General features: G+C 34.5%; 1 protein-coding gene across 2 annotated transcripts in view; it reads right to left on the bottom strand.

Annotated features, from left to right (window-relative positions):
- Nucleotides 1–22,807, bottom strand: part of LOC149798359 (uncharacterized) — a 120,286-nt gene that overhangs the window by 15,509 nt on the left and 81,970 nt on the right. For both annotated transcript variants that reach the window (XM_089963500.1, XM_089963501.1), the window contains 6 exons: nt 19,179–19,237; nt 16,561–16,741; nt 12,763–12,922; nt 8,748–8,866; nt 4,683–4,860; nt 1,159–1,344 (listed from right to left, as the gene is read on the bottom strand). In XM_089963500.1, the coding sequence (XP_089819626.1) occupies nt 1,159–1,344; nt 4,683–4,860; nt 8,748–8,866; nt 12,763–12,922; nt 16,561–16,741; nt 19,179–19,237 (883 nt within the window). The remainder of the gene's footprint in view (nt 1–1,158; nt 1,345–4,682; nt 4,861–8,747; nt 8,867–12,762; nt 12,923–16,560; nt 16,742–19,178; nt 19,238–22,807) is intronic.

Genomic DNA, 22,807 nt, shown 5'->3' with positions numbered 1-22,807 from the left:
CATTTGGATGAAAACCAATCTCCACTTTGGTGTATATATACCAGTTTTCTAAAGTATGGGTGCACAGACATCATTTGCCATTAACCGTATGCAGAATTTTGTGATGACTAGGTCCAAAACAGGGAGCACTATGCAACCATGTATTTCTAACTCTGCATATATTATAAATAAGGCTTGTTCCACCTACAACCATAGTTAGGGAACACTTTGTTCAAGCTTCCTCCAAATCTGGGAACACTACAAATTTGAAAAGGACAAAGAAAAATAATAAATAATAATTTAATGCACTAGTAGAGGCTAAACAAAACAAAGATTCCCTTAAAGGGACTAATGATCTACTCAATGATTTTCCCCCCAGAAATTCAAGGTAAGACCATTTTTTCCTTCTGTCAAGTGTTGAAACCATCCATAATATTCTTCAGTGACAAGATTTTCAAATTAGCTGCTGTGGACATATTGCAAGTCAGAAAGAAACAATTATATAGGTAGTTGCGACCAACCATATCTTGGGATGAATGTGTGTTATGTAAAGTTTCACTGCAATCCTCCAAGTAGATAATGGACAATAGACCATCCTATAAGCTCTTCTGGTCTATGACCAGTAGAGCCAAAAAATACCCCCTCCCCTGGTTGACTTAACTGCTTTCAGTTTTGCACTATTATCTTTTTTCTTGGACATTTACATTATTGGAGACTGTACATAATATGTAGATTTTTATGCCAGTTAAACTTTGTTGTGATACCAATATAAATCTTCATGCTTTGATTTATACAGGTACACTGCCACAAGTTTGCTGATCTGGGTTTTGTAACTTTGGAACTAAGCCGTACAAAGTACAAACTTCCTTCAAACGAATATACTTGTTCCATAGTTTGATACCTGCTCCAAATTAAAGATCATATAATTGTCAATCACAGACTGTAATTATTTTGGTACTGTTCCTCTGTATTTTGAACTTCCAGTTGGATGTCAATTACATTCAATAATAAGCACTCATGTTACTTAAGAAGGGTTTCAATTTTGCCCCAAAACAATTATATCTGATTTCTTATAAAAATTGAAATGAAATATTTGAAACAAATGAAATATTTGAAACAATCAAGAGGATATCAGGTACAATTTCAAGTGCAAATAATCCAAGTGTAAAATAATGTAACCTTTGGCAATTTGGGTGTGGGCTTTTCTTTCCTGTTGGGATCATCAAGACGGTCTGGTGTGAATGTGTACAATTCCTGAAGATCAGATGCAGAAAAATGTCGCTCGATCTGGTTCTCATCTATCACACGAAGGGACAAGGACTGTTTTGTAACCTGCCGCTCATAGATCTTCTCTTCCATGGTACCCTGTCAAAAACAGCCGTCATTAGAAAAAGTACAAGCCTACCAAAACTTGTATCATTAGTGTGAAAATCAAATGCCACTACCAGCAGGCCTAGCAAACTTAAAAGATATTACATAGAGTCATACCTGCATTAAACTGATAGGAAAATGATTTTCTCTGAAATTGCAAGTATTATATATGTTCTGTCTTTAATTCCACTGACAGATGAGACAAAACTACTGTATAAATTAAACCTGATCTAATACAACTTGCATTGCTAGTCACATGACTACACAAATCTCAACCTATGACATCAGAGGTCAAATAGTAAAATATCATTAAAAACCCCTTTCTATTGTTGTTGTACAAAAATTCAAATATACTGAAGTCACATACCATTGTAAAAACCCCGAAGGACATATAATTCTAACATATTTATTCTAAGAATAACTACCAGAAGCCTGTTGCCATCACAGGAAACTGGACAGCCACATTCATTGGCAGAGACCATAAGTCAATGCAGTAGTCACATGATACAACAAAACCCAAGCAGATGTTCTCAGAAGAAATACAGAGAGAATTTTGTGTTGTTTCTTTTTTTCTTTTTTTAAATTACAAAGAGTAAACAGCTTTTAATTATTTTTTCTTCTACATTTGAAACAGGTTATTACTGTTATCATGTGACTACTGGAACTATGATGTCATGAACATGTGGGTTGCGAGCTTTCTTTACTCGTGACAATAGCAATGTAAATGGTGTGTAACAGGTCAAATTTCATAAAAGCTGTAGTTTCATCTTGTCTATCAACAAATTAAGGGCATAACAGTAGTAATACAATATCTGAGAAAATAATTTTCCTATTGATTTCATGCAGGTACGACTTGCTGTAACAGTGTTCAAGTTTGCCTGGCCATCTGTTAAGCAGCTACCCTTCCACCCTTTGCTGCCATGTTGGCTTATTGTGATGCTACACTGGTTTTCATACCTTTCATTTCTGAAAAGATACTGATATCGAGCTGTGAAATAACCATCCAACTATATAAATCTAATTTACTGAGCATTTGGAGCGACTATACAAACATGTTTTTGGCAAGCACCCAAGTGATCTGTACTGCAACCTTTGGATACTCTAGTCAGAACTCAATCAATTAACTCATGATCAGTTCAGTCACAACTCAATTACGTAATCATTTCTGCTGTCAAGTGGTGGCAGAAAATTCCAGAATTTTCCCCCAACTATTGTTAATATCTGCAATATTCTTAGCCTTTTTATGGTTGGAATTTTTTTAATATGATTTCTCCAGACTTTTTCTGATAATGTGGGAACTCTGTGATAATTATTACCCAACTTGCAAATTTCAATTGTCTTCTTTTCTGCAGGAGTTTTTGGTAAAAGAGAATTATCTCAGTTGCATATGAGCACTTGCAAATCTCGATCTGGCACAACCTTGGGGAATCAAGTCTCTGATAAGACTGCTCAGAAATCATTATCTCCCTTGTGCACAGCATTAATATAGGCCTGTTAGCAGCTAAATTACTGCCAAAACTAGTATCAATGAAAGGACAGTACCAGAATGTAGTTTGTTTGATGGAAACTATAGATAAATCTAGTGTACAGCGCGAGTGCAGATTTTCACAACTGAATTTTTCTGTTCATAGCTGTGGTGCAGGCTAAGATCTGACATTCTTTATGAAATATGAGAACAAATCTTGTTGGTATTTATATAAAAGACTGATTCCATAGTAGCATACAGGAGGTGGAAGGGAGAAAAAAAAAAAGACATCTGTATCAACAAAACAAAGAGACTGCTTCTGCCAAACTGATGCACATTAAGCAAGTCTATTTACCATTGTATAAATGTGGTGATGTCATGACTGGTAATATAAACTGTGCAGATACATCTTGTTTATAGCCATATTTACTGACATAATTTATATCAATTTGAAAGATCTTCCGATCAAGATGCTTTCTGCCAAATTAGGTCAAAATTGGTCCAGTGGCTTTGGAAAAGTTTAAAATAGCAATTACTGATGGATGCATGACAGACATAACGGGACTAATGGCCAAGGGAACTAAAAATGTAATCAGAAATATGGTTTCCAATGGCAACAAGCAACTGTTGACAAAGGGACACAATGGGTGATGGACAAAGGGCAACACCATAATAAGCACACTGGTCCTCATGACTAAACAACCTAAAAAAAAAACAAGGTTTCATTACAGGAACCTCTCTAAGTATGATGGACAGTGTGAAACTATCTAGTGAGCTTACAAGATGCTTTTTAAAGATACAGTATTGCATTAGTCCTACATGTAAGACCTTGATGCTGATATTTATGTTTTGGGCGTCAGGGACTTACTGCCTAACTAAAAGTGCTGTGTAGTGTGTTTTGATGTTGACTAACATTGTAATGAAAGTAAAATTTTCAGGAATATCTCACACAACTGGCAACTAAAATAATGGCACTTTTCTGCAAAGAAAAGTCATAATGATTTAGTCTGACTTTACCTACTCTGATGTCTTTTCTCTAACAAGTTCAAATTCTCACAAAAGAAATGGACCTGTTTTCAAGTTTCATTGGCCTACATTTCAGTTGACTGGAAAGTGATGAAAACCGGGAATGCCTTAATCAGGTTAAGTTGAAATATTATTCTTTAACGAAACAAAATGAAATATATTATGCCTATTGGAACTGTAAAGCAACATTTCGTTTCGTTCAAGAAACATTTCCACTACATGAACCTACTTAAACATACTTCGGCATACATAGACTACCATCGCATTGCAACAAAGTCAAATGTATGTCAACAGAACATGAAAATGATTCCATTTGCTAGTGTCATATTTTCCTTCCGCCAGGATAAAGACAGTAGGTATGTTAATTACACATAAATTAGTGGAAGAGAGTCGAAATATGCTGCCAAATGTGTGAGATATTCCAGAAAATTTGACCACTTGTTCTAAAACACACTAATCAAGGCTGTTATTTGGATAGTAAGACACAGCACTAAAACAAAACCTTAATGTGCTATGTCTTACACTGTAGGACTAAGTATTGCATATGATGAAAGTAATTCAAGAACCACACTTTCAGGCTTACCAGCTTGAGGATGATGAATGACAAAATGTTTTGCAAATGACTTCGTAGAATATGAAAAGTAGAGCCATTCTGAAAATCTTTTGCACCTTAATGCCACTCCTATTATACTGGCTTGAATTTACCTCAGGAAAAGAGAATGTTCAATGGCACTTAAATTCAAGTTTCCAGAAAAAAGGCAACAAGGAGAATGAGTGATAGACTTACAAAATAGTAATTTTTTAAGGATCTATGTAAAAAGAAAGAATGAATTTGCCTTACTTGGGCTAGGAATCTATAAATGTAGACTGGTTTTTCCTGGCCAAATCGATACACTCTGAACATGGACTGGACATCATGTGAAGGATTCCAGGACGCATCAAAGATAATGACTCTGTTGGCTGCTACCAAGTTGATTCCCAGAGACCCTGCTTTCGTTGATATAAGGAAAAGTCTTGCTCTAAAATGGAGAACAAAGATTGTGATCTAATAAAAGATTTTTATGTTTTCTGAAACAAATTTATAAACATGTTTCCTAGGTATGTGACATCTTCTCTCTGAAATACATTATGACAGCTTTCTACTTTAAGCCATATGATTTTCAATATCTTTAACATAGCATCTTATTTGTCAACACCACCATTTGTACCTGAAAAGTGATAACTATCTCCATTCACATGCAAGACATATTTTTTTAAAATACAAAAAAAACCCCAAATGGTATATCTTGTTTCACTGAGAATACTGACCCAATCACATTAATGTTAGGAAAGATGCTCCACTACCTCCTGAATCCAGAAATTGTTGTAAAGATGAAATATTTCATCTTTCCTGCCTATATAACAAATAAAGGGAAGAGACTATTACCAATTACCTCCCCTGACCACAACTAGGTTGCTTACTAAATTTTAGCCTTAGAGATATATCAATTGTGATGTTTGTGTTTGTGGGGAGATCTGAGAGGCTTTGATAGTAATGTGATCTGAGAAATATTCACACAGAAACAGTTTACTCAAAAATATGCTTTTACCTTTTAATATTTTCTCCAATTACATTAATGCATTTTGTTTGATAGCAGCCTAAATAAGGTTCTGGTTGTTTTATAGCAGCTTAAATAAGTTTCTGGTTAAAGGTTTGAACTGATATGAATTCAGCCTGACAATACAAAGTCCACTGATAAGAACTAAAGATGGAAGGACTGGGGATTAAAAAGTCAAGTTACATGACAAATGGATAATGTTGAACAAAATGGTGGCACAAGACAATGATTAATGATAAATCTTGAGTGCACAAAGACACATTAACCAACAAAGTCCAAGGAAAAGAAAGATGCTTATGCTCTAGACCTATAATTACTAATTGGGAAAGGTTATTTTCACAATAGACTGAAGACAAGCCCTGGAATAATGGCACATAATGTATTACTGAAGGAAAATGTCTACGGACAGACAATACACAGCGATACTGACATCCTGCATATTACATAACAGGAAGACAAAAAATGGCAATGATGGCTTATGATTGTAGTGAAAAAGATAAAATTGATAATGACTTCTGAAATAATTTTTGTTATCATCATTTTTAAAGAAATAGAATATGGTCAAAATAAAAATTTGTTTTCCTTCAGTTGTGTAAATGATATAATTACGGTCCATACATATATATTAGTCCCTCTCTTGAACAGCCACCACCACCCCTACCAGCAGCGGCCACCTGCTTCTTACGGTCAGAACCCCTTGGCACCAGCGAGCTTGTATTCAAAAGTACCCCTCAAGAAAGGCCACCCCTCTAATGCGACCAGCATATTAATACAAAAATGGAAAATGTCCCTCTCACAAGCAGCCACTTTTGTCTTCAAATATATCCAGAACCAATAATTAATTCATATCGTGATCTGAAGTAAGTAATCAGATTATCTCTATCGTTGATACATGTTTCCCAATCTCAACTGTCCATTACTGAAAGAAGTGCTGACTGAAGTACATGAAACACTAAGATTAATATTATATCATTGTCTATAAAAGCAATGTTTACAGGAAATGGGCTCAAGAATGTTCTGATACAGTTTTTGGATTTTCACATATGTCGAGTTTTTGTCTTTGACGATTACAACTCGACGTAATTGTCAAGATCATAACAGGGTCAGCATACTCTAAAAATATATTTTGTGCATTTTGTACATACACAGAGAAATTAACCTTGAACAGATCAGTGTACCAGACAAAGACCGAAACATCATGTGACAACACATTTATCATTTTGTTGTTGTAGTAGTAGTGTTTTACACCATTTTTCAGCACACGATAGGCTATACATGGCGTCCAGTATTAATGGTGGAGGAAGAACCCAAGAAAACCCCCGGGAAAGAACAACCGACCCACGAGAAGTTACTGGCAAGCTTTCTCACACACATTTATCAATTCCTTTACAAATAAGGCATTTTGTCCACTCGACGAAAGTTTCGACTGCATAATTAATTTGCAGTTATCAACATCTGAAGAAATCCTTATCAAACATTAACATGTCATTACGTAAACGGAGATGTATTATTTTAGAAGATAGTTATTCTACTTGACATCATCGGGTGGGGGTGGGGTGGGGTACTTGCCAAATAATTTTATGTAGAAAGGCTTGAATAAACATCATAACCTATAAGGAGGTTATTCAGCATTTGTGGGAAAATGGAGCAAATGAAAGATAATTATGTATGTACCAAGATATAAATGACGTTTTCGAATGGTTTTGCACTGTGCATGACAATACCCGCTCGCATATCATGCTTATGTCAAGAATAAGAACTATTATTGTATATTCATTAGAAATAAGTCTTTTATTATAAGAAGAACCTTTTAATAATTAATGTTACTTTTAAAAAAGATATAGCCCATTTCATGCAGACTTCGGTGAACTGCGTAATTTGCTCGGAATTTTGATCATGTGATGGGTGGTCAGCTTACCGTAATAGTCACTCGATAGGTGGTGGGCAAAATATGGCTAACGCTTCTGCATCAGCATAAACTTCTTAACTACTTCAACATCGATTATAGAGTTGAAAAACGCATATTCAACAGCGATGCTGCCGCAGATATTGACGAAATTTAATAGTGGAGCCATCCTGTCTTATTTTCTGGAAACCAGGGTGGATTTCAAACCCATACGAGAGAGTAGCTTTGAGCTATTTACACCTGGTCATGTACATGTAAGTAAGGAAACGGTGTAAAGTAAATAAATTTAATCCTGACAATCAAAGAGCAAGTTGTTCGAACTATTTCTGTACATCCGAAACGTAACTATAATAAAATGCATTTCATATGAGTTTATCAGATTTGTTTTTGAAAGTCTGTGGATAATTTACATATAAATTTCAATCATTCAATTAATTTTATTTCTGAAATATTTCTAAACAACAATGGATGCCATTTTGTTATGTACATGTGCCCACCAGCGTTTGATTGGCCGGAATATAAAATAACTTGGGAGGTGTTATTCGGATAATTACGGAGCAACTCGGTATGAAATGGGCTATTAAAAGCTTTGAAGTATGTAACTTTCTTACTATGTACATTACATATACTTTGCATAAGGGGTGGTTGTATAATAAGAGGGGGATCACTGTGCATGCATATATATATATATATATATATATATATATATATATATATATATACATACATATACATACACACACACACACACACACACACACACACACATATACATACACACGCACACACACACACACAGAGAGGAATTTATTAATTTTATAAAAGTCAGCTTGCCCAGGTCAAAATGACTAGAAAACTTAACTTGTCCATCGAAAATCAGAGCTTGCAAGAAACATAATATACAAACATGAGCAAAACAATAAGACAAAATATTCCATATTTTAAGGAAATGACATTATATTTGTTGAAACTTTGTTTCCTTTGTATCTGTTTGTACCTTTCAACCATTTGTCAATAATTAATGTTATCTAAAAATATATATGCAATTGATGAAAGAAGATAGATATGTAAGTCAGAAAGACTACAAATGCTGAAATAGTTGTTTGAGCAAAAAGCAGACATATACTGTATATAGATGGATCAAGGATAGGTTGAAATAGCTAGATCACACACACACACTTGCACACACATCCGCAATATAAAAATGTAACCAAAAAAATCATGATAGATTAAGAGTAAGCTTCAAAGATCTGCACTTAAAGTAAATTAGGTTACAACATGCCCCAACGCTTTGCATGCATTCACAGAATGCAAAAATAAACATTGTTCAGCCAAATTTGTTCAGACAAAATAAAAGATAGCAAAAACTTATCTTTTTTCCTACTTTTTATGTTATTCTTACCTGTAGTTCTCTATATCATTAAAAGAATCTGCATATTTCTTCCTATTCTGGGGATTTGTTGAGCCATCTAATCGGAAATAATCAACACCCTTTGACCAATTTTTGCCGAATTCTTTCAACTGAAAAAAAAGAAACACATTAAGATGCAACAAAAGTTGCTAAAAGAGACCGACACTCTACTGAGTGAAAAGAACTCCCAGGAACTGAAGATAATAAGATTTCTTCCTTTTAACTAATGAGTACTGAAACCATTCTGATATTCCTCATCAATATTTTAAAATTAGTTGCTCTTGTGGACAAACTGGATGTCAGATTGGTACCATTTTCATTAGAACCAAGTAGCCATTATCATTAGAGGTCTTTCAGTGAAAAATCCACGTCAATATAACCTTCTGTTCAAGGGGAGTAGCAAAAAGCAAGATTTTCAAGACAGCTTTTGTGGCAGCCATACTGGATATACAATAGGCACCAATGTCATTTAGGATCAGGTATCAGTAAGTATCATAAAAAAAATCTATTGTTTCCATCTATTTGGGAGTAGAGACAATATTTTCACGACGGCCACCATGTTGACCATATTGGGGATCGGTTGCATCATTATGATTAGCATGGACTAGGCACCATAAAAATTCTTTTGAAACTACATCCCTATGCCAAAATAACTTTCCATTTAAGAGTAGCAATATCTTTCAAAATGGTCCCTATGGTGGCCATATTTGACATTATATCAACACTATTTTAATTAAGGCTCAAAAGAATATTATAATAAATGTTTTGGTGAAACTATGTTATGACTTTCTGTTCTGGAGGAATTACAATAACAAGACATTCAAGATTACTTGCATGATATCAGATATACACCATTTCCTTAAAACCCACAAGACATCACAAGAATGCCTCAGGTGAAAGCACAATGTTGATATGACCAGCCATCTAGCAGAAGTAGTGACAGTACGATTTTCCTAATGGCCATTGTGGCATTGGCACCATTTTCATTTATATCCAACTAGCCCTAACAAGAAGTCAAGTGAAAACTCCATGCTAATGTAATTCATTCAGGAGAAGCAGTGATAACAAGATTCACAATGGCAGCAGTGGTGGCCATACCGGATGTGTGAGTGGCACCATTTCTGTATTTAGGACCATCCAGACATCTTAAGTCTTCTGGTGAAAGCCCCATGTCAATACAATTTTTGTCCAGGAGGAGGAGTAATGACAAAGTGAAGATTTTCAAGATGGCTGCTGTGGTGGCCAACTTAGACATCAGATTTGCACACCATTTTCATTCAGAACCAACTAAACCTTGTAAGGATATAAACCGCATGTCAACATGAGTTACCATTCAGGAGTTGCAATGACAAGATAATCAAGAAGGATAATTTAGTGGCCATACTTGATGAAAGATTAGCATCATTTTCATTTAGCACAACTAGACATCACCAGAAGTCTTTTGGTGAAAACCCCGTGTTGGAATGACTTTGCTCTCAGGAGGAGAAGTTATAAAATTTTCAAGATAGCTGCTGTGGTAGCTACACTTTCTGAACAGCACCATTTTCATTCAGGACCAACTAAACAAGGGGATGAATGTGTGTGTAAAGTTTCATGTGACTCACAGAAGTAATTCAGGACGAGTATCAACAACAAACTTGTGCTAATGGATGCCCAGATGACTGATGAAAGACCATCCCATAAGCTCCTCTGGTCTATGACCAGTAGAGCTAAAAACAGGAGTTAAGTTTGTGTAGGTGAGAACTGTGTTGGATTCTACCAAAAACAACTGCCCATCCTGATCTTTAACACCATTCAATAATAAAGCAAAGGAATGCAAAATTATTGTAATGATTATCTCAAGCCAAGATCCAGTGGTCTCATTAAAAAAGGATCATTTAGTGTCAGTATGGTATAAAGTCCAGTAATGGCCTAACACTGCAATTACATTTACTATCCTTCAAGCCAATTTGATGTGAACAACTGACATCCATCTATTATTCTAATGCAACACAGTTGCTAGTGAAATTTAGCTCAGTAGGATGCTCAGGAGGACGCTTTCTGTTCAAATTTCATCAATGACACTTGTCAATCATGCTGATCAATTAATCAATTAGCGAGTGTAAATTGGACACACCTCAAGGCATTGCTTATTCTGCCATTTTCCTCCGACAAGTTGCTTGTGGCAATAATGAATTGATTATGATAAATATTTACAAATTGTTCAATTTGTTGATTCTTGATTGATAACAGTGAAAAGAAGTCAAAGGGAGCCTTGTAATTCTGACAGTTGATATCTAGATCGCCTAAATGGAGGAATTATATTTATTAATTTCCTGAAACACAGACAAAGCATAAACTTAAGTCAGATAAAATTAATAAGGATAAGATTATATACTAAATGCATTAGCATATTTTGGAGCGAATTTCCTTTCACAGGAACAAGTTCTCAAGCAGCTTTAAAACTGAGTTTTGTTTACTGAAATAAAACACTTAGTCATTAATATATGAACTTGAACTACATATAGAAATACTGTGAACTGCAGTATTATTTATGCAACTTTGTAATTTACATACTTAAGAATAATAAAAATCACTTTTAATAAACAAATCACATGAACTGAAACACTGCATTGCCAAATACTGCATGTTAGTTGGAGGTTAACACATTGTCATGTTATGTGATTTGGTAGGCACAGCAATCTATCATCTAACGTAAGGTCAATTCCATGTATTATCAAAAACAAATGTTTAAAAGTTTTTCTTGTTTTTATATTTTTATTAATGGGGCAGGGGTTCAGCATTGTTTGTATACTGTTATGTACATCTACATCTATATTTTTTGTATAACTCCTGGCACATGCTTGCATCTAATTATTTTAATTTTTATTCATGGCTGTAAATTGTAATGAATATCTTGAGTTAGATTATGTCTAAGTGACTCGAGTCTGTTTTAGGAATATTAAGAGAAAACAAATTTGCATAAGATCTGTAAACAGATGCTTGCATACGTCTTGGCAGTTACTAATAACTGGGTTATTAGTAAAAATCTTTACAAGATATGGCCCTTTTCCCACTGGTTAGTGGGGTTTGGATGGTTCAGGAGGAATTAAATTATTTTCCATTTGATGGCTAGGTAACATGAGTAGGTCTTTTGCAATATTTATTTAGTATATTTATTTAGTATGATCTGTCACAAGGGGTAAGTCCTTCAGACTTTCTTTACTTTGTGAGTGATTAGGTAAAATTTACACATCGATAAATACCCAACCATGATCATTTAATCCTATGTTATACTAAATATATATATTATAAAACACAATTCACAATAATCAATTACTAAACAAGTAGTATGTGGACGCTATAGTAAAACTCAGATATGTCATGTATGCGCATTTACTCTTCTTAAATATAAATTTTTAAAATGTAATACTTTATTTAACCTGATTACTGAACACTCTGCACCTTAATTGTCATCAAGAAACTTCAGATGATAATTATCAATTGCCATGGACTTGTACAAAGGTGGCCAGGTACTAAACTGGGTCAAGAAAAGAGCGTATCAAGTCCAACTGTCACAATGTAAGGAGAACGAATTTGTTTATCAACATATGTAGCTCTGACTGTGACATCACAGCATGTGAAATTCAATCCCTATTGTACTGGATCACATATGTAGGTTGATCTTGTTCAAAAAGGTACATGTACTTTAAAAAAAATTTGCTGCAGGTACTTCCCTGACTATATAAATAATGACATTCCAATAGAATATGGATGCATGAGGATCCAAATAAAGTAATCATTGCTATTTAAAGGTATGTAGAATCAAATTAAAAAAAAAAAGAGACCCGTTACTGAAATAATCGATGATGAATGCATATTCCAGGAATTTAAGATCAGACCATATATTCTTGATGGATTTTTACTTTAAAAATTTCAACCATAGACAATAATAATAATGGGCATAAATTTAACAATATAGATAAACACAGAATGCAACACAATGAAAATGCACAATTTGGCTGACCTCATCATCTTTATTGTTTTCCCCTTCCTTTTCTTCTTTCTTTTCCTTGTCATCAACATTGTTAGCATTTTCCTCATGCTCCTTCTGAGCCTCAGTGTCTAAGAACTCTAGGAAATCTTCAATGATGTCCAGGGACAATAAACTCTGGCTGAAAACCAAGCTGCAAAAGACAGGTAAATCTTGAACACTAAACTCAGCAAAGTGGTTTATAATACTAACATGGTTTTCTATATCTGGCAAGAGATTAGTCAACTCCATAAACTTCTGCAGCTCTGCCAGCTAACTATCATAAGACAAACGTCTGTATAAGGGACTGATGCTCATCCTGTTCAAAAAGAACTTCCAGGAATTTAGGATCAGATCATATCTTCCTTTTAACTGCAGAGTACTGAAACCATCTCCAATGTTCTTCAGCAATAACAATGTTTCCAAATAAGCTGTGGACGTCAGACGGGCACCATTTTCTTTTAGGCCAATGAGATGTCTGTTAGGACCAACAAGACATCATAAAAAGTTTAAATCCTATGTTCATCAGACTTTACATTTTTGTAGAAGTAACAATAACAATAATTTCAAGATGGTGGATATGGTGGCCATATTAGATACCAGACCGACACCATTTCTATTTAGGAACAACAAGAGATTAAAATAAGTCTTTCAATGAAAGCACAATAACAATATGACTAGCAATCTAGGAGACAAAGCTGTAACAAGATTATCAACATGACCAATGTGATGATAAATCAGAAAATAATGACAATTTGTGTTCATGAATAGAATTGGTGAAAGCAAATTTTAAATATATTTACTGATGATTTTAACTGCCAAACTTGCATTATTTTCAGTCTGAAATGGTAAGTCAACCTATCATAATGGCAGAAATCACTGTGTCTTGGAAGCAATTCTCTAAGCATATAAATTAAGGAAAATACACTGTTAGTAGAAAGCAAATTTACAATATTATGTGATGGAAGATTTAATCTAAAACTAAAATTCTTTTAGATCAGAAATGCTATATTTGAAATTCAAAAACCATTATAAGGGTCAAGGTTGTGTTCCTACATCACTCATTTTTTTCAAAATACAAAAAAAAGTTGTGAATCAAACAATAGCTAACCAGTATATGACATTATGAGTACAAAAATATCAATAGCATACATCTTCAATCCTATATATAGATTACTGTAAAGCGTTGAGAAAATAAATTGAAATATTGAGAAAATCTCCATTTCCAAAAATAGATGTATCCATATGGCATGGCACATATTCATTTCTTTTTGTGTGCCAATTGAGTTGGAAAGAACGATCAAGTTCATTTTTTTTATCTACGTCAATGCTCAACTTCACAGCTGATGAATAGCTACCGCATACCTGCCAATCTTGATGAGACTGTCTCACTAAGGCAGTTGATTTTTTTCTCCAAGCTAGATTGGTTTTCAGTAAGGTGTAACAAGATATCATAAACTGCTATTATAAAGTTGGAAAACGTATTTAGAAGTTCAGTATTCAAAACAAAGAGCATCGGTAAACATTATGTTCAGCTGAAAAAATACCTGTAGACGTTATTTACCACTAGTACAGTTGCACAAACTTCAGTTCCAAACCCTACACAGCTCAATGGCTTGTTGCTATCTCTCAACCTGATGTAATTTTTGGAATTTATTTGTCCACTTCATATATGGCAATCATATCTCCTGCCATGTGACATATTTAAATTGGAATGTAATGTCCAACAAACGTAATTGTGTCTCTTCCTGCTTTTATTCACAAGAATCTAAACAGTCCTATTATTCTTCAATGTTGATTATTAACACTTTATAAAAGGCTTATTTTCATTTTCATTTTCAAAATGCATCGCTCACTTTATGCCATTTTTAAAAACTTCTATAATCAAAGTTTGATCATGCAGATGCTTTGCACGACAAAATATGTGCAGTTTAAAGCATCGAGGTACTGCTGTAAAGTTAGTGTGGTTTCCGGACTAATTCCACTCATTCTAATATGAAACTTGGATCCAAATCAAACACAGATGAACAAATTATCCAGATTTTTTTGGGAACAATCATTTTTCTGTAGTTTTTGCTTTTCCTCAGTAAGTCCATATTTTAAGGGCCATTTTCATAAGACTTATGGCAAAATTGTAAGGGTTGGCAGATCTGCTACGGTCATGTTTTATTGGCAACAATGATGTAGAAAGTTTTGATGTTATTAAAGGGTCTCTTAAGGTTTTTGTGCCCTTGTCTTTTATGCAATGAACTTTGACCAAAGACTTCACATGATCACATTATAAATTTTTCTAATTAACAGGGATACCTAGATTACATCACTGTAATTACAAGTTGTAATAAATAGTTGATCAACTGCCACTAAAATTTGCAATTTAATTTGTACACTTTTAAAAACTTCACCAAAAGATTCACCTTTAATTTTGAATGATAACTCCCTAAATGTCCCCATTTTATGGCACACCATACTTGTACTTTGCTCCTAATGTTCTTTCTTTTGCTGATGTAAAAAAATCTTACATACACTTAATCCCAAATGTCTGTACACACCTTACATACACTTTATCCCTAATGTCCTTACACACCTTACTTACACTTTATCTCTAATGTCTTCATATCTTGCTTACACATTATCCCCAATGCCTTCACATCTTGCTTACACTTTACCCCTGATGTCTTCACATCTTGCTTACACTTTATCCCTAATGTGCCTACACACCTTACTTACACTTTATTTCTGAAGTCTTCACACATCTTGCAAAACCTTTATCCCTGATGTCTTCACATCCTGCTTACACTGTATCCTTATGTTTTCACATATATAGCAAAAACTTTATCCCCGATGTCCTTACACACCTTACTTACACTTCATCCCTAACGTCTTCACACTGTACTTACACTTTTTCCCTGATGTCTTTAATCTTGCGTTTACTTTATCCCTAATGTCTTCAACCAAGATGGGTGAAAATTGATCACTGATGTCTTCACACATCATGCTTACAATTTATCCTTGATGTCTTCACATCTTGCTTATACTTTATCCCATATTTCTTCATAATAAACTTTGTCTTGACACAGCTCGTTTAAACTACATCCCTAATGTCTTCATACATCCAGCTTAAACTTTGTCTTCACACATCTCATTTAAACTATCCCCGATGTCCTTACATATCTTGCTTACACTTATTCCCCAATGTTTTTATATACCTGATGCAATACCTTCTCCCTGATGTATTCACATCTTACTTACACTTTATTCTTGATATCTCCATATGACTTTGTCCCTGATGTGCTTCCACTTTATCCCCATTTTCTTACACATCTTGCTTACACTTAATCCCTATATTCTTACACATCTTGCTTACACTTTATCCCAATTTCCTTACACATCTTGCTTACACTTTATGCCCAACATTTTTACATACCTGACATAATACTTTCTCCCTGATGTCTTCAAGACTTACTTACTTTATTTTTGATATCTCCATATGACTTTTTCCCCAATGTGCTAAAAAAACATCTTGCTTACTTTATCCTTATTCCTTAGAAATCTTGCTTACACTTTATCCCCATTTTCTTACACATCTTGCTTACACTCTATCCCTATTTTCTTACACATCTGGCATATACTTTATTTCAATTTCTTTACACATCTTGTTTACTTTATCCCTATGTCCTCACACATCTTACTCACACTTTATCCCTGTCCTTAAACATTTAATTACACTTTATCCCACTGCCCTGACACATCTTGCTTAGACTTCATCCAATTGTCCTCACACATCTTGCTTACACTTTATCGCCAATGTTCTCACACATCTTGAGAATTTGAAACAGCAGCACCAGTTTGCCACCTGAGTCCAATTTGACCTTGTCCTCCTCTTTCACATACTCAGCCCACCACTCACTGCTCACACCCTTGTCAAACTGAAACTCATCCTCCTTCAAGGGCTGGGAGGGGCCTGCACCATCCTCTGCAAAGAAAGATCAGTGATCCTGTAAATCATTATACAGTACCTGCTCATTATAATACTATACATGGGAGTCATGGAATATACGCCTTATAGTTCGACTGCCTTATAACAAAGTACTATACACATATGACTTTACTGCCAATAAATAAAACAGACCCATGACCACAGAGGCCTTGTAACAGGAACTGTCATAAATGCCTTGAGGCCTAGTAGTTAGAGTGTCTGCCTGGGATGCTGTTTTGAACCCCGACCGAGTCATACCAAGGACTTATAAAAAATGGTACCAACAGCTGTCACGCTAGGTGTTCAGCATTAAGAGGTTAGTTAGGGACTGGTCGGCCTCGTATCAGGATAATGTGACTGGGTGGGACATCATGCTACATGTCTGTGGCATGACGCCCCAGTGTTAGACATAACTCTAAACTGCCACACTGCAGACATTGTAGCAACAAGACTGAAATATTGTTTAAGGTACATTAAAAATCCAAATCACAAATACATACTCATAACTGCGTAGGTGACATAGTACTGTGTTAAGCTTCATGATATTTTATTACATGCACTTTACTACAATCATGACGGAAAATTTTCATGGCAAGTGACGGCCAATTGTACACAATGTACCATAAAGTACTATTTTTGCATTGTCAAATATTTGCTATATCACATATTCAACATACCTGTGACATGAAAATTTGACAAGAAACTGATTGTGATAAGCAATAATTTGTTGGCACAAATCCTGCAGTGCCAAATTTTTATCGGCATCCCAACAATGACTTCTGAAGTGAACATTTTAAACTGGCTACTCCAAAACAAATGTAAAATGGTTTAAACTATGAAGGTTACAAATTTTTGAGAAAAAATCACACCAACATAATCAAGTCTGGCAACAAAATAATCTGTCATGTTCAAGTTAACTTGTTCACAAGATAACTGATATCATGGATACAATATTACTGAACATGACACATCCACATCCTAAATTTGATAAAAACAATAATCAATATATTTTGGGGGGAAAATAATCCCAATTACTGAACTGGTATCATTCAAGGAATTTTTCGTTTCTTCTACATGTCCACACACTGGATCCAATACAAATCCATGCATACTTCTTTGCATTATCACACTCACAAACAAGTACAGCTCCATATCTGAATCAAGCATGCTGGCCTTGAAAGCAATGTCAGAGTGCTATCAACTTCTTAACTGGATTGGTACTAGACACACTATATCGTGTTATCAATATATATATATATATTATTAAACAGTCAAATAAACACTTTAACGAGTAAAATTCAAAGGTTGTTATGTCTAGCTAACAGATTGTTTCTTTGTCAGACAATCGAAAGAGATGTCAATAACTAAACTTAATTCAAAGGTAACTAGGTGTGCTTAACAAAGTTTCTTTCTTGAGGATTAAAAAAAGCTGTCATGGGCTAAACTTTTAAAGTTCAAAGGCCTGAAGTCTATACTGCTCACAGTTAGCTAGTTAAATGAGGGTAGAAGAGCAACTTAATCCTTCAATGAACAAGTCTGTGATAAATTTCAAAGATTCATCTGCAATTGCATAGGAACTACCCAACCAATCCCTGCCACCCCCGCAATGGGGGTTTTGGGTGTGCAGGGGTAAAATGACTTATCAGAAAAACAATTTGCTGCAACCCTCAAGGAGACAATTCAATCAGAATCCCTTGATTATTTCTACAACAGGACTGCAGATCTTGATCATAAAGGTGCTTATATAAAAACAATCTCTGTAGGTATAAGATTACTTGAGATCACAGACATAAGGATGATGATAAGATTAATCCTAACTTTGAAACACCCAATCCCTGGCCCCATTCTATCTGATCAAGGAACTGCTGGTAATTTGCATAACTTTTCAACCTTTGGATTTGAAAAGGATTTTTTTGCAACAAACTAGCACCCTGATATCATCTCTGTGATTCTAACAATTTCTTGGCTTGTTTTTTTTTAAATAATACTAACAAACTAATTTGAGTCTGTCAAGATAAAACTAATGAGTCAAACTCTGAAGAAAAAAAAATGTGTGAATTTTTTCTGCACATAATATTATGAAGGATTACAATTTCTAAAATTTGTGAACAAGAAATATTGTCGAGATAGATTGTTATCTATCAGGCTAGAGTGCAGTGTCTCACTTGTGAATGTTATTTTGATTCTGCTCATACAGGCAAGACATGAAATCCTAGCATGTCAGGGTATAAACATTAAACATTAATATTCTACCAAGGATACAGAAGAACATGCTTCGTGATGTAAAGACTTTAAACAAATTCAACATACCACCATAACAATGTTGATGACGACAACGAAACTGCTTTTGCCACCAGAAAAGATGTACCCATGTCTTACGATTCACAAGCAAGACAAGTTTTCAGATCTGATTTTGTTGGTATATTGTTCTTACCATCACCTCTCCTGGATCTTGTTGTCCATTTCTTGACTATCTCATCTTTGTTTTCAGCCCTAAAAGATCAATGTATATTTTTGAAAATTAAGATTCTCTAAACTTGGTGATCTTGGGGTTTCAAATATGTACAAGGTAACGGATAACCATTTAAATGCTTTTTGTACAGGATGGGACCATATTGCTGGTAGGTACAATGCAATGACATTTTTGCAGCAAACTAATATTTATAGGTTACTGCATTTGTATGGAAATATGAACAAGTTTTTCGGATGGATATACTGCACAACCTTGGGAGTGCAGTATATCCATCAGACAAAGCAAGTTCATATTTTCCCATACAAATGCAGTAACCTTTTAATTATATGCTCATTTTCTTATTCTACCTAAACAAAAATACACTACATGCAGCAAAGTAACTGAATATTTGTTGTACTCCAAACTAATACACAAGCGCAGATTCATCAGTACATAAATTTGAACTTAGCTGAGCACAAGACATCACTTTTGAATGAAAATGCACTTAGAATGTAGTCAAAATTACAGTACAATTTCGAAATGTGTAATCAAGCTTTGGAACGCATGACATGGCCCATGTAATATGAATTTGCAGAACTAAGAAAGTATATTTTGAGGAAATTCATGTACATTTTTTGCCATTCTTTTTACCAGCTAAAGAAGACACACTTATGCTTTTGTTACTTGGATGTTATTTGAAGGGACCCATCAATTTTATGACCTGCCTGGCATCTATTGCTAGCCTAAATATGAAACAGTGTATCAAAATAGTTAATGTGGAATACTGCAAAGCAGCTGGTATTGGCAGTCCATAAAATATCTGCTTTAGTTCATTCAGAAAAAAATTTAATCAAGCAAAATGTAAAGCATCTACTACATGAATATTCATGATTAGTTTACAAAGTAGTTCCTAATACACTATTGGGCATACATGTCGTGCACGCGAGTGCAATATTAAGGTGTGTAATATTGTAAAATATTGCAGGAGTCTGACAACGTAAAGTTAACAGAGACAAAATGAGCATATAATAATACATTCTTTATGTAAGAAACATATTTCTTTTTGTTGGTGTAACAAATCATTTAAGCAAATTTTTTAAAACTTTCCTGTGACCAAGCTCCATATTCATGGAACTGGTCAACTCGAGTACGAATTTAAACTCCAAATTACCTTCCCCATAGGTAATATATTTATGAAACTGTTACAAAATAAACAATATGTGACTGTCTCTAAACATATTGCTATTTTTCCTGTTTTTCAACTAATTAACCCATTTTATCCTGTTCACAAATGTTGCCTTCAGCATCTGATTCCTGTGAAGCAATTCTGAATAGTGGTAAAATGGAGGATCATACAGTTGTTGTTGTTTTGGGGCTTAACGCCATTTTTCAGCACACGATAGGCTATACATGGCGGCCAGTATTAATGGTGGAGGAAGAACCCGGGAAAACCCCGGAAAGAACCACCGACCCACGAGAAGGATCATACAGTAGCATCAGCAGAAATTCTTCACGATGTTTGCAAAAAAATATTTAACAGAATTATTTTTTATTTGAAGTACATAAAACTACATATCTCTGACAAATGAATAAATTTGCAACAGTGTTGCATGTTTTCTTATCATTTACAAATCTACATGTTCATGATGGCATTCTGAAATAACTTCCCAAAGAAATAAAAATAACATTGATTAAAAAACTTATTATATTCAGTAAATCTTTTTGCCTATGAAGATGAATGTAATGTTCTAATTATCATGTGAATAAAATCAAGACAATTCAACTTACAGTATTTTAGTCCAAATTTTAAGCTTCCAGCACTTTCAGTTCAAAAGTAAAAATAATTTTACTAAAATTAACAATCAACAATTACCATAGAAATCTGAGTAAAATAAAAGTAATTAATCTGTAGAATTTTGTCCAAATCTGAAGTTCGTATCACCACTATGTCAGTTATAATAATATTACATGAATGGTGAATAAAAATTTCCACATCACAATTGCGAAAATGTAACTGCCAGAGATACTTCAACTGTTGTCTAAACATCTGTGTTTATGCATTTACACATCTAGTGATGTCTTTCCTTGAATCCTGCATGAACAGGTACATTACATTCCATGCAACCAAATTTAGACACCCATTATTGCTCTCCAGGTTTGGCAGTCCTCCAAGCTGAGTGATCAGTGAACATTCATAAGGGTTTCTTTTGGGTGTTTTTTTCCATATATTTTTTCAATGGTATGTTTTACTGTTTCTCTGGTAGCTTCTGGAACAAGTATTGCAGCCTTTCCAGCTCTAGTATTGCCAATTAAACATGTAACCAAGTCCTCAAGGTAGTTCTGAAATGTTTGCTACATACTTTTTACTTTCTCAAGATTTGTGTCCCAATGCAATTACATAGGCATTGTACCCTGAAACTACCATAAGATAAAAGAAAATTTGATACCACCATATCCAATCAAAATTAAGTTGTTCAAATTTGAACACTGTTCCTATATGATCGAGACAAGGGGAACACAAAACTTGAATGGACTGATAAGTAAGCTAATCCCAAGTCTTAGACCATGTTTGCACAAATACTTTTTCACTCCAATACACCTGTAATGGCTTCCCCTGGTACACTTACAAAGTACCCTTTTTAGGTGAGTTGCAACCACCGTTTCAGTGGATGTACAATGCACCATGCTACTGGCTAGTTGGCATTATATACTAAGGGAGGCAGCACATGAAATCCAATAGACAAAGCACCAATATAGCTGATCAATATGCCAAGGTGTAGATAGGGTTATGTCGATGCAAGTATCTCCAAATAAGACCAAATATATCAGAAACATCATTTTATGGAAATCTGTGACAAACATGTATTTATTTTGTTGCTAATAGTTACATCTTGATGGAAGATGAATTATTCCGACAGCAAAACATAAGCCTAAAAGGACTTTTTTTATTGTGGGAATATCTTGGTGATTTTGGTAGAGGTGGATAATTTATATGCTCCTGTTCATCCTAACAGTTGCTTTCATTTAAGATTTTTCCAAACAGCATCTTCCCAAATAAGCAGAAGTTTTCTTGTGCATCAGCTTCTTCTGGGTGTTGAACATTCGCCCTTCAATCAATTTAATTCATGTCTGCAACCAAGGTGAAAATTTACCCTGACCCATTTCTCCTGGAAGTCTTCAAAGTTGATCTCATTCCCCAAATAAATGTTGAATAGTGTATAAAGCCATGCATCATCTCTTCCGTCTACTTCATGCAATTTTAACCCCCATTATTTAATCTATCATTATCACTGGAATCATCCAGCTCAATGTCACTACCCTCACCATCAACAGCCATTATTTTATCAATAGATTTTCAAGCAAGCAAGGACTTTTCCAAGCCATGTTTCTGTAAAATCTCATAGCACAGGCATGCTTTACCTATTTGTCTTTACCAGTGTCAAATTTTCACAACTATTAGTAATGTTTCTACAGAAACAAGACACATATGCAGTCAATTATGATCATAGGCATATTCAGGATACAATAGGATACTATAATCGTAGACACATTAAGATAGAATGAGGTATTATGACCTGAGGTGAATTCCGGATAAAAATGGGTTAATAAGC

This window comes from Sinohyriopsis cumingii, chromosome 6 (assembly GCF_028554795.1).
Source record: "Sinohyriopsis cumingii isolate HCF-2022 chromosome 6, ASM2855479v2, whole genome shotgun sequence".
Taxonomy (NCBI): domain Eukaryota; kingdom Metazoa; phylum Mollusca; class Bivalvia; order Unionida; family Unionidae; genus Sinohyriopsis; species Sinohyriopsis cumingii.
Note: the sequence above shows the minus strand (reverse complement) of the source record. Positions and strands in the feature narration are given on the sequence as shown.